Source organism: Diabrotica virgifera, chromosome 6 (assembly GCF_917563875.1).
Source record: "Diabrotica virgifera virgifera chromosome 6, PGI_DIABVI_V3a".
Classification (NCBI taxonomy): Eukaryota; Metazoa; Arthropoda; class Insecta; order Coleoptera; family Chrysomelidae; genus Diabrotica; species Diabrotica virgifera.
The window spans coordinates 14,801,489-14,814,193 of record NC_065448.1 but is presented as its reverse complement, the minus strand read 5'-3'; the positions used below and the strand labels follow the sequence as shown (position 1 = coordinate 14,814,193).

Sequence of the window (12,705 nt, the reverse complement as noted above, 5' to 3'; positions counted from 1 at the left end):
TTGAAGTCAACCATTTACCTCTAAACAAACTTTACCTGCAACTGTACTGAAATCTATCTGATAGATAAGACTCAACTAATTGAATAGACATAGGATGAAAGTTATAAGCATGCAGTTTTTTAAGAATACTACGATTGACCTAATAAAAAGCTTTAATAAGATCAAGGAATGACGCAGGGGTATCAAGAGAGTTTTCAGAACCATCCAAAATACTGGTTGTAAAATGTAAAAAGTGAAATTGGGCAAAAGATGCTGATAAAAAGAAATAACGTATTGTTAAGAAATAAATTTATTATACACATTCATTTTTACAACTGACAAATCCAGTCTCATTTTTTATTTAAAAAATGTTCACTATAAGCTAAGTCTTAATGATAGTTTGTGATAAAACTAGAGACACATTTACCAAAACAATATAATTATATGTATATAACCATGTTAGAGGTTCTGACGAACATTGTAAAGTATAAAAAATCTAGTTATTAAAATTAAATAACACTTAAATAGATGACAGCCAATATGTTGATTCGGCTCAACATTTCTAAAGAGTGATATTTCCTTTGACAATCTTATTTGTGACAACTTCATTTCCAGAAATTATTGCAACTCTTGATGGTTCATCTGCAACAAATACAAATGATTAAAGACTTGCACAGTAAAATAAATATACACTCACCGGCAGAGAAAACGGGCACCCCAAAAAAATGGGTCATTTTTAATGTCTTGTATTTTCTAAACCTGATGTCCGATTTAAGTAATTTTTTTAATATGTTATAGCCTTATTCTTTATCAATATCGCTGTAATAATATTGTTGCTAGACAGGTACATTGTCATTGTATACAGGGTGTACGAATCAAACTGTGTTTTTTTCTCAAACTTTGGAACACCCTGTGGAATGTTCTAGCTTTTATAAAATACTGAAATTATAACCAAACTATAGCCTCAGGTTTTCTTAACATTCTGTTTTTTGATTCATTCACTTATGTTGGATAATAAAAAAGTTAAGCACTTTAACAACTACCCCTGTTTTTCGTTAATACAGGGTGTTTTTAAATAAGTACGGCAAACTTTAAGGGGTAATTCTGCATGATAAAATAATGACAGTTTGCTTTATAAACGTATGCCCGCAAATGCTTCGTTTCCGAGATAGGAGGTGTTGAAATTGTTCTTACAAACTGACGATTTATTTATTTCTCTAAAACGGTTTGTGATATGCAAATGAAATTTGGTAGATTTTAAGAGGTAGTTATTGCGCATTTTTTGGCATACAATTAAGAATTTTATATTCACCATTGGCGTGCATACGGGTATAACAACATAAGCGAATGAATAAAAAACAGAATGTTAAGAAAATCTGTGGCTATAGTTGGGTTTTAATTTTAGTATTTTATAAAAGCTAGAACATTCCACAGGGTGTTCCAAAGTTTGAGAAAAAAACACAGTTTGATTCGTACACCCTGTATACAATGACAATGTACCTGTCTAGCAACAATATTATTACAGCGATATTGATAAAGAATAAGGCTATAACATATTAAAAAAATTACTTAAATCGGACATCAGGTTTAGGAAATACAAGACATTAAAAATGACCCATTTTTTGGGGTGCCCGTTTTCTCTGCCGGTGAGTGTAGAACCATTGTGTTATCGGCATAGAGTATGTTAAATATTGGAGTACCCCAAGGTTCACTAGTGGGCCCTATTTTATTTTTGATTTATATTAACGATCTTCCAATAGAAAGCGCATGTCCCTGGTATCGAACCGTTCCGTTGTATGATAAACTAGCCAATGCTGTTCATATCAGACGATTCTTTAACGTGTCCTGTAAGACAGCTGTGTCGTCCACGTCCCTGTCGTAACATAAATTCGGCTTAAGTATACACTCTTTGCAAATAACACTATGGTGGCCTGGACAGGATTCTGCAAAAAGGATCCAAATCACACTTTGTTAAAACTGAGATATTAGCCAAAAACTTCACGATAAAATTTAAAATTCTCTATTAAAAATAATCATGATTTAACATTAAAATCGTCAATATAATATGCATTAGATTTGATTTCACACATACTGTTTGATTTAAGAAAACGGTTGTTTTAAACAAAAAATCCACTTTTGTGGCTTGGTTCTCTTCTGCAAAACAACTTAAGTGAATTCAAAGCTAACAATCATTTATTTTCCATTATTGAGTTACATAATCAGGCGTATAATCTAAAAAATTGTTAATATGAAATTTCTGGGATTTAATAATTTGTTCTGTAAGACCCGTGATTTCAAGAAAACAGTTGTTTTAAAAAAATCCACTTTTGTAGCTTGGTTCCCTTCTGCAAAATAACTTATGACCGTTTTGGAGTGTAATTTTCAGGGGCAACTCCGAATTGCATGAAAATTTGGATTTAGGTTCTACTTACCCTCCACTTCAAAGTTGAATTTGCCCCGTTGGTTGCTTTTACTTGGGGGGTGACAGTCACCCTTTCTCAGGGGGTGAAAATCGCGTGTTTAAAATAAGTACGGAAATTGATAAATTGACCGAGTATAAGCAACTTTAGTTCTATAAAGTTTTTTACGTAAGTCAATACTTTTCGCGTTATTCGCAATTGAAAATGTTGATTTTTCGACAAAAAAAACTACGTTTTCAGACCGTTTTTAGCAAATAACTAACTAAAAAGTAAATATTTTATCAAAAAAAATATTCTAAGCAAAAGTGTAGCTTATAAAAAAACAAAAAAAAATGGTGTATCAGTAAAGTATATAAATTGAGAAAAAGCAAAGTTGTAGCTCATGAAAAATACTTTCTTATTCGTCTAATTCCAAATCGAATACGTCAACGCGAAATCACCGAAAAATTAAGCACTTTTCGGGAAAAGCTTATTAACATTTTTTAAAGTACCTAAAAAAAGATGTACATTTGTTTTTAACAAAAGTTTCTAGCACCAAAAATAAACGAGTTACACTGAAAAAAAAGTTGGCCCCTTTTTTGGTAAAAAAATTGTGAAAACCTCCCTCTATTTAGCACCCTAAATAAAATTAATCGTTGCCGATTTACCATTTATTTTAACTATATGTATATTGTTTATATGATCTGTAAGTTTGATTGGCTTGAAGTGCTTATTTTTGAAAAAAATTGGTTTTATAGTAAAACAAATTTTCTAAAAATGTTTGAAAAATTTCCTTTTTTCAAAATAACTTTTGCATACACTCGTGATTAGTGACCCGTTCAAGCTTTTTTAACTATAACCCTTTCAAAAATAAGCACTTTAAGCCGGTGAGACTGACAGATCATATAAAAAATAGATAAGTAAGTAAATTGTTTATAAAGCGGTAGCGATTAATTTCATTTGAGGAGCTAAACACGGGGAGATTTGCATGATTTTTTTACAAAAAAAAAGAGGGCCAACTTTATTTTGAGCGTAACTCGCTTATTTTTAATGCGAGAAACTTTTATGAACAATTTTAATAAAGCTTTTTATAAACACTTTAAAAAAGTTTAAATGGGTTTTTTCCGAAAAGTGCTTCGTTTTCGGTGATTTCACCTTGAAATATTCGATTTGGAATTAGATGCACAAGAACGTATTTTTCATGAGCTACAACTTTGTTTTTACTCGATTGATAGACTTTACTGATACACATTTTTTTTCAGTTTTTTATAAGCTACACTTTTGCTAAGGATATTTTTTTCGATCAAGTATTTACTTTTTGAGTTATTTGCGAAAAACCGTCCGAAAACGTAGTTTTTTTGTCGATAGATAAACATTTTCAATCGAAAATAACTCGAAAAGTATTGACCTACATAAAAAACTCTATATAACAAAAGTTGCTTAAAATCAGTCAATTTATCTATTTCCGGTCTTATCTTGAATGTATGTTTTTTCACCCCCGAGAAGGGGGTGACTCGTCACCCCCCAAGTGAAAGCAACCAACTGCACAATTTCAACTTTGAAGTGGAGGGTAAGTAGAACCTATATCCAAATTTTCATGCAATTCGGAGTTGCCCCTAAAAATTACACGGTATCGCCGTATTTCCCGTTCATTTACTGGGCTATTAAGTGAAGTTGCATAAAGGAACCAACCCACACGGATCTTTTCTGCAGAACGCTGTCATGCTGCAACGATAATGTTGGTTGGTTCTTTCGCAGCAATGGTTTGCTGCGAATAGATTGGTTCTGAACAACAATAAAACTAAACAAGTGATTTTCACAATGAGAGATATGAACGACAGAGTCAGCGAGATTGGGTTTGTAAGAGTTCTTTTCACCCTAAAATTACAGTGGGCCCACATATTATTATATATATAATCAGTTACTCGTTTTACCCTAAGGTGTACGAGTTCTCCACATATTATTAAATAATAATAATAATAGTCTCCTGTTTTATACCGCCAATGTGGCTTTGGGATTATAGTAGCGTAGTCTGCTATCTCTAAGGCCTACGGTATACAAGGAAGGTAACAGGGCCAGTACTATGCTTCAACCGCCTATTATTACCCCTGGTTTTGCCCAAGGTACTCATTTTTTATCAGGCTGAGCCGACCTGCCTGAGATACTATTAAATAATCAGCAAGCAAAAACTAAATAAAAGTCTCTTCATGTAGAAACTTTTCAAAATGTGTCTCACTGAAGACTATATGCACTTTGTATCACTCCATATTCCACTCAAATCTTTCATACTGTATTCAAACATACTTACAGTGTATTTTATCTGCAGAGAAAGGCATTGAGGGTTCTTGCTGGTTTGGGATTTAGGGAGGCTTGCACCAGACTTATTAAAGACTGAGACTAGGAATTCTTACTGTGCCGGGCCAGCTCAGTACATTCTAGAAAACCTTTGATTCATGAAGAGGAATATTAATCTTTATAGATTTCACGAATATCAGCCTAGTTACGATATTAGGCACAAGCAGAATATGATACCAACATACACTGCGCGTCATAAAAAACGGGTAATTTTTGATGTCGCGTATCTCCTAAACCTGTTGTCTGATTTAAGTGATTTTTTAAATGTTATAGCCTTATTCTTTGTCAATATCCTTGTAATAATATTTTTGCTAAACAGGTACATTTTCATTGCATACCTGGTGTACGAATCCACCTGAGTTTTTTTCTCAAAGTTCGCAACACCTTATGGAATATTCTAGCATTTATAAAATACTGAAATTAGAACCCAACTATAGCCTCAGGTTTTCTTCATATTCTATTTTTTTATTCATTCGCTTGTTGGATAATACAAAAGTTAGATACTTTAACAACTAGCCATGTTCTTCATCAGTTCAGGGTGTTTCTAAATAAGTGCAACAAACTTTAAGGGGTAATTCTTCATGAAAAAATAATGAACGTTTGCTTTATAAACATATGTCCGGAAATGCTTCGTTTACGAGATACGGGATGTTGAATTTTTTCTTACAAACTGACGATTTATTTATTGCTCTAAAACCGGTTGAGACATGCAAATGAAATTTGGTAGGTTGTAAGAGATAGTTATTGAGCATTTTTTATCATTCAATTAAAAATTTTATATTCACCATTGGCGCGCATACGGGTAATATGACCGTTCATATTACCCGTATGCACGCCAATGGTTAAGATAAAATTTTTAATTGTATGTCAAAAAATGTGCAATAACTACGTCTTAAAACCCACCAAATTTTATTTGCATTATGATCTCAACCGGTTTTAAAGCAATAAATAAATCGTCAGTTTGTAAGAAAATACTCAACATCCCGTATCTCGGAAACGAAGCATTTGCGGACATATGTTTATAAAGCAAACGGTCATTATTTTTTCATTCAGAATTACCCCTTAAAGTGTGTCGTACTTCTTTAGAAACACCCTGTACTGATAAAGAGCATGCCTAGTTGTTAAAGTACATAACTTTTGTATTATCCACCATAAGCAAATGAATCAAAAAACAGAATGTTAAGAGAACCTGAGGTTATAGTTGGGTTTTAATTTCAGTATTTGATAAATGCTAGAATATTCCACAGGATGTTGCGAACTTTGAGAAAAAACACAGTTTAATTCGTACACCCGGTATACAATGAAAATTTACATGTTTAGGAAAAATATTATTACAGGGATATTGACAAAGAATAAGGCTATAACATATTCAAAAAATCACTTAAATCGGACAACAGGTTTAGGAGATACGCGACATCAAAAATGACCCATTTTTTAGGGTGCCCGTTTTCTATGACACGCAGTGTATTCATGTTTGAAAAAGTGTCAAAATGGACCGGGGATTGGGCAATAAAATGTTTTAATGTTCTGTCTGAAAATATCAGAAACTTGCCTGGAAAGGACATAATGGACCTGGACCGTGTCAAAATGGACTGTAGATTGGGCAATAAAATGTTTTAATGTTCTGCCTGAGAATATTAGCAACTTGCTTGAAAAGAACAAAATGGACCAGGGATTGGGCAATAAAATGTTTTAATGTTCTGCCTGAGAATATCAGAAACTTGCCTGAAAAGGAATGAATATGAAATTAAAAAAAAATATTGATCAAAATTCCTTTTATACAATTCATGAATAAACAGTATTGAGAACAAGTGGAAGAGACTGAAGCTGGGATACATCAAACAAATAGAAAATTATATGACAACCTTAAAATAGAAAATTGAAGAAAAAAGTGACAAAACAGATCAGAATGGAAAAGAATCCTGGAATAGGCCAAGACCCAAAAAGGTTCTTATGGGGCCAGTGATGATGTTGATGAATAAAATCTCCTTATGAGAATGATACTTTTATAAATTTAAAGAGACTATATTTTGTAAAAATTAAACCTTACTTGTCATTCCTTATTAATTGAATGGTATGATACAACTTTCATCTTCTTGGGCCTCCTTTGCTGAATAGAACCTTCAAAATCTGAGGTATCTGACTCTGTTTCAATAAATACATCATCTTTAATATCCCCTGTTGTTTTCGCCTTTTCTAAGGTGCGTACTGAAAACCAAAAAGGTTATTGCAAAACTCAAAAACATATTTATAAAAAAAATTAGTTTATAATTTCTAAGATCAATATATTCCGAAATAATGAAAGTATGAGCCTTACTTTGAGCCTCTAACAAATTGTTTTGCCTCTTTAGATCTTCAATGTCCTGTTGATGTGAACTATTCTTTTTCCTCATAAAAAGAATATACTCTGCAGCCTTTTTTAATATTTGAGCTCGGCTAGCCTAAAACAGAATCATCGAATTGCACGACAATCTGCGGAATCTACAAACAGGAAACAGGTGCAAGCATTTTTTTGATTATTTCATTCATAGGAGATTCTGACCAATAGAAAGCTACAGAAATCTAAATTAAATCGATAATTTTTGATAATTTCCCGTCGTCAAGTATATTACGTCAGATGCCCTTCGTTGCTATGAAAAAATACATTCAGTGACATTAATGACAATTAATGTTTTAAAAATTATAAAAGTGATGACTTTCAACCGTCAAATATTTATAACAACTGGTTGTTTAATTGTACTTACATAAATAAATTACAATAAAATTTTGGTTTTGAACAGTTTTATTCATGAAATAATCGCAACAAATTGCACTCGATCTCTAAAATTAATATAGAATTTTTGCCCTCGTGGCACTTTGACATAATGACATAATAATAAAATTAAAACTGTCAAAGTGTCACTCAGGAAAAATTCAATAATTTTAGAACTCTTGTGAAATTACTACTGAAAACTTCATTTTTTGTATTTTTATAAGATTGAACAAAACAAATATATGTTTGGTAACAAATGGGCCATAGCTTATTCTTAGATTCCTGGGATTAAAATAGGTTGATTTAAGCTAACTTACGAAAGTTGATAATAACCAAAATACAGGGTGTCAAACTTAAAAGTTTTATTTTATTCATTCTTGAATATCTCCTTGACAGGCATGGGATAAAAATACGAAATTTGATAAAAGGGGGTTTTTTGGGACGAGAAATCTAAATTTGCCACCAAAAGAATGATGTATTACCCAGAGGGTGCCACATATGTCTTCCAGCACTCATTTAATACATTCAATTTTTTTTACACCACTCTACATAATTTTTAAATTAAAATTTTATTCTCTTAATATTTTCACTTAAAAAAGATATACTATTCATCTCGCTAAACTCATCCATTTTCGAAATAAACATAATAATTGTGCAAGTTCCCATATTTATGTCATTGCATCGCAAATTCCATTTGAAGGAATTTGTGATACATTTTTGGAAATTATTATGGTTTTAAATTTATTTTTCGGGTGTAACTACAATGATATGCAAAAAATCATTTTGCATCACTGTCTGTATTGTATTGTCTTATATACGGTAATCAATGAAATGCTTACACCAACTTTTCCTGGAATGACTTACCACCTTTTCTCCGTTCAATGCAGGTACAGAATCTCTTAAACTACTAAAACTGTCTTTTATATGATCTCGACGCTTTCTCTCTAAAGCATTATGGTGGGCTCTCTTTTCTGCCTAAATACAAATATTTATTTATTAACAGGAGAACTACTTTTTACAGTTCAATTTCAGATATAAATATAAAGAATACTAAACTAACTATGTCAAACAATAATCGAAATAATAAACAGGAACAGCATATAAATACCTATATCACAAAATGAATCAAATACCTGGGAATTAATCTATCAGACAACAACAATATCAAAGAAGAGGTAAAAGACTAAATAATTAAAGCCAGTAGAACAGACGGATGCCTTAATGACACAATTTGGATAAACAAACACTTAAGAGTGGAAACAAAGGCCCGAATATATGTCAGTTATTAGGCCAGTTATGACTTACACGGCCGAAACAAGACCAGACACAAGCAAAACACAAAGACATCTGGAGACCCATAGGCGTAACCAGGGGGGTTTTGGGGGTTATAAACCCCCCATTGGGATGGACTTTGAGCTCTATACGCTTAACACCATACCCCTCAGAGACTTCCAGTAGTTGTAACTCCCCCCTTTCCAGTAGTTGTAACCCCCCCGTTAGGATCATCCTGGTTACGCCTATGTGGAGACCAACGAAATAAAGATCTTAAGAAAGACTGCTGGAAATGGACTGCAGGACAGGGTAAGAAGTGAGTAAATCAGATGCATATGTGGGGTATACAATATAAATACCTGGCTAAAGAACAGAAAAGAAGAGTGGAATCAAAACAAGCAGAATGTCTGAATCAAAGATGTAAGAATAGCCAGGGATAAGTCACTGTCAAACAAAAGATGTATAGAACGCCCAAGGAAAAGATGGAATGACAATTTCGGGGCAGAATAAAAGGCACTGATGAAGAAAAACGACAGTACTGCCTATATAGAAGAAAACGAACTCAAAATGAATACACTGAAAACAAAAATATGGAATATATAAATCATTTAACAGGTTGACTGCCGAATACTCAGATTGGAGTGTGCCGGCCTCCTTTGATAATACCGGCTACTCTGATTGGAGTGTCGACCACAAAATCCTGTGATTTTCAGGATATCTTCATAAGATTAAGTATGTAAAGGTCTGTTCAATTTGTATGTTTTAAACTGTAGAAATTCATGCTGAATTTTTTCAATGGCATTAACATGGATCTGGACTGGAAGATGTAGACCATACATTAAAGGCACACTGTAGAGTTGAGCTAACCAATGCATTGTATACTATATTTCTCGAATTAATGAATAGACCCCTTGAATTAAGTAAAACAAAACCAAACATTTGAAGAGCTTTATGGTAATTGAATTATAATGATGATTAAAATATACCTGTGAATCAAAGAAAACTCCCAAGTCCTTTATCATATTTACTTTTTTTACTGATGTATTGCAAAGCTGGCTCTCTACTGAATTAATTGTATCATTTTGGAACAACAAGAGATTAGTTACAGTGGACCTATCAGTGACAAAATCATTCTACTTATCAATGATACTATTCTTACAATGCCAAGAAAGAAATTTTGTCACAAGTAGCTCAAACAACCTGGGAATCACATTTAGCTTGCTGGTAGGATAGTAGTTTTTAACCAAGAGTTTACTAACACCTTGGCTGCATTACGATACAAATATATCTCATATTGTCATATTACAATAACAGTTGGCTAAGCAGTAATGCACTGTGGGAAAGGTTCACTACAGGACATATATGCCTCAGAATGCACTCAATGTTTATAAAAATCTCTAAATACAGCGTTGTTAAAGTATATACACATCTTATGAGAAAATGAGAAGAGATTTTACCAGGGTCGTAGCTCAAATTATCCTTCAAACTTTGAATAACTCTGGAAGAATTATATTATAGACAGGAATGTTAACAGCAGCTATATGATGAGAATCAGAAAGGTTACCAATATTGAAGTATTCATTAGTGTAAACAGAAGAAGAATGAGATGCAAAAAGTTTAGCTATTCCAGATCCAGTATCACAGCACTTATCGTCTTAAGTGTAGAAACAAAATAGAGCATCGCACCTGGGCAGGCACATTGCTACACACATTGTATCCTGAAAAACAAATTATTTTGTTCTTCAAAATGTGCCATGGTCCGTTATGTACATTGCTATTTAAATGCATTAAAATGTTTCTTCAGCGAGGTACAATGCTCCACTATGTTTCTACACTAAGAACAAATTACTGGGAATACCATAGTCTTTTCTAAATGAGTTAATGAAATTCCAGAATTGTTTAGTATCATAATGAATATTTTGGTCGAAACATAAGTTTTAACATAACAGTCTCTAGTCTTGTTACATTTATAATATTTATATTTTAAGTCTTAGTATATTCCTTCTATACATCTTCTAAACCTAAATGACAAAATTTGTGCTATTGTACCTTGTACACAATATAGATTTACTTATAGCTTATATAAGGAAATAATGCACTGCAAAAAACAACACCTTTGTTCAAAAAGACTCATACCTGTGAATAATACTGGCCTCCTGCATTTTGCCTGCTTGTTGCTTGACGCGAATCCGAGTCATCACCTTCCTAAATAAAAAAAGTTTCGAAATTTAAAATAAAAATGAATGTATTGATCCAGGATATGTTATTGTTAGGAAAGATAACTTACATCACTCTCCACATCTATGTCCCTATCATCATCACTCATCATAACAATTGGGGAAATTAGAAATTGGACTGCAAATACGATTATACGACGGTAGAAATAGTTACCGATCTTTAATTTGTATAAGTAAAGTCGAAAACACTTTCACAAAAATCTAAAGTTTTTCGTCCATGCAATCTGCGTGACAATAGAACTTGTGACAGCAACAAGCATGAGGCAACTGACATTTGATAAACAGTGCTGCCACGTGACTGCAGTTTATTCCTGACCGGTGTGACGTTAGAAACGAATAAACGAATATACCCGATAAATCATAAGCGGAAATTTGTAAATCAGTAAATATTATTTTGTTGATAAAATACGCTAATTTGTTATTAATAATATTGTTTATTTTCAAATGTTAATAATTTAAATAATCAACGTATCAACAACTGGATTAAAACTTTTCATTTTATAATAGACAGACTTTTAGCAGTAGTGAATTTTGGGTGGTATAGATTATGGATGAATAAGTTATATATACCTTATCTATGGATGAATATTCATTGTATTGTTTTAGCTTATCATGAATGAACGTGATGAGGGGCATAAATAACAATTTTATGTTAAAATAATATGTAAAAAAAAAATAAATAAATAAATCACTAAGAGGTTCTAAATCTCCGCGAGGATGAATCGGATGTAGTTCTTACCGTAGTGAAAAAAAAAACAAAAAAAAAACAAAAAAAAACAAAAAACAAAAATTAATATAGTTGTATTTATTAACATAGTAAGTAGGCATTGTTATTTGTAAGCTTTATTTTTTATTATTCTTTATTTTTAAGTGTATACTGGGCAATTTTATACTTATGAACGAATAATAATTTTATATGTAGTTACGTGGTTAAAGGTTCTGAACCAAGGCCAGAATCAAAACAAAAAAAAATATGTATTTATTTAGTTCACATAGTCGATATTTGACATAGTACTTAAATGTAAGTGTAAATTTGAAACTGGTTCTATTTGAAATCTAAACGGCGATCATCACGAACCATTTTACTCTGTCTTCAGCAGTTCTAGTTGTTTTTCCAATCTACTGCATTAAATTTTTCAACCAGAACGTGCATCATCTCCCATGGTCCCCTTTTTCCTTCAGGACCTTTCTTTGTATAACCAATTCCATCAACTCATATTTTTTATTTCTTAGAACGTGACCAAATAGTAGAGCATTTCTCTTTCCTTCATAGTGTTGAATATTTCTTTTTCACATTTCTTAATGTTTCCGTGTTGTCTTTGGATAACACCACATCTCAAAGCTGGCAAGTCTTTTTTTAGTTGCGTCCGTATTTGTCCAGGTTTTAACTCCATATAAAAGGGCAGAGAATACAAAGCATCTCAATACTCTAGTTCTAATTTCTATTCCCAGTTGATATTGAATAATACTGCTTTTATCTTATTGAAAACGCTTCTGGTTATCTCAATATGCGTCGTTTTATTTCAAGATTGAGGTTGGAACGTTGCCCAGATAGTTATGATAGCCAAGCCCGGGAAGGAAACAGAAGAGTTGAAACAGAGCGATAAGTCTACTGTAAATTCTTTCCAAGGTTTTTGAGAAGCTATATATGTTAAAAGGCTAAAAACTATAATAGATGAAAAGAAGATAATTCCAGATCACCAATTCGGAT

The 12,705-nt window shown here is 32.4% G+C and overlaps 1 protein-coding gene across 2 annotated transcripts; it reads right to left on the bottom strand.

Moving 5' to 3' along the window:
* Positions 1-271: 271 nt before the first annotated feature.
* Positions 272-11,273, bottom strand: LOC114325389 (protein max). 2 transcript variants are annotated; one of them, XM_028273452.2, is made up of 6 exons: positions 11,045-11,273; positions 10,894-10,962; positions 8,350-8,460; positions 7,051-7,174; positions 6,784-6,941; positions 272-621 (listed from the first exon to the last, which is right to left on the bottom strand). In XM_028273452.2, the coding sequence occupies exons 1-5, from the start codon at positions 11,084-11,086 to the stop codon at positions 6,787-6,789; spliced, it is 501 nt and encodes a 166-aa protein (XP_028129253.1). In that variant the 5' UTR covers positions 11,087-11,273; the 3' UTR covers positions 272-621; positions 6,784-6,786. The 2 variants fall into 2 exon arrangements, with proteins under 2 accessions (XP_028129253.1, XP_028129254.1); XM_028273453.2 differs by having other exon boundaries at positions 8,353-8,460.
* Between the last annotated feature and the right edge of the window lie 1,432 nt (positions 11,274-12,705).

Bases quoted from the DNA above. Each gene is read 5' to 3' on its own strand.
- LOC114325389 (XM_028273452.2), bottom strand. From the start codon at position 11,086: ATGATGAGTGATGATGATAGGGACATAGATGTGGAGAGTGAT. The intron at 7,175-8,349 runs GTAAGTCATTCC...ATTCTGTTTTAG, and splicing joins CATTGAACGGAGAAAAGGTG to GCTAGCCGAGCTCAAATATT. The intron at 6,942-7,050 runs GTAAGGCTCATA...TTTGGTTTTCAG, and splicing joins CAATTTGTTAGAGGCTCAAA to TACGCACCTTAGAAAAGGCG.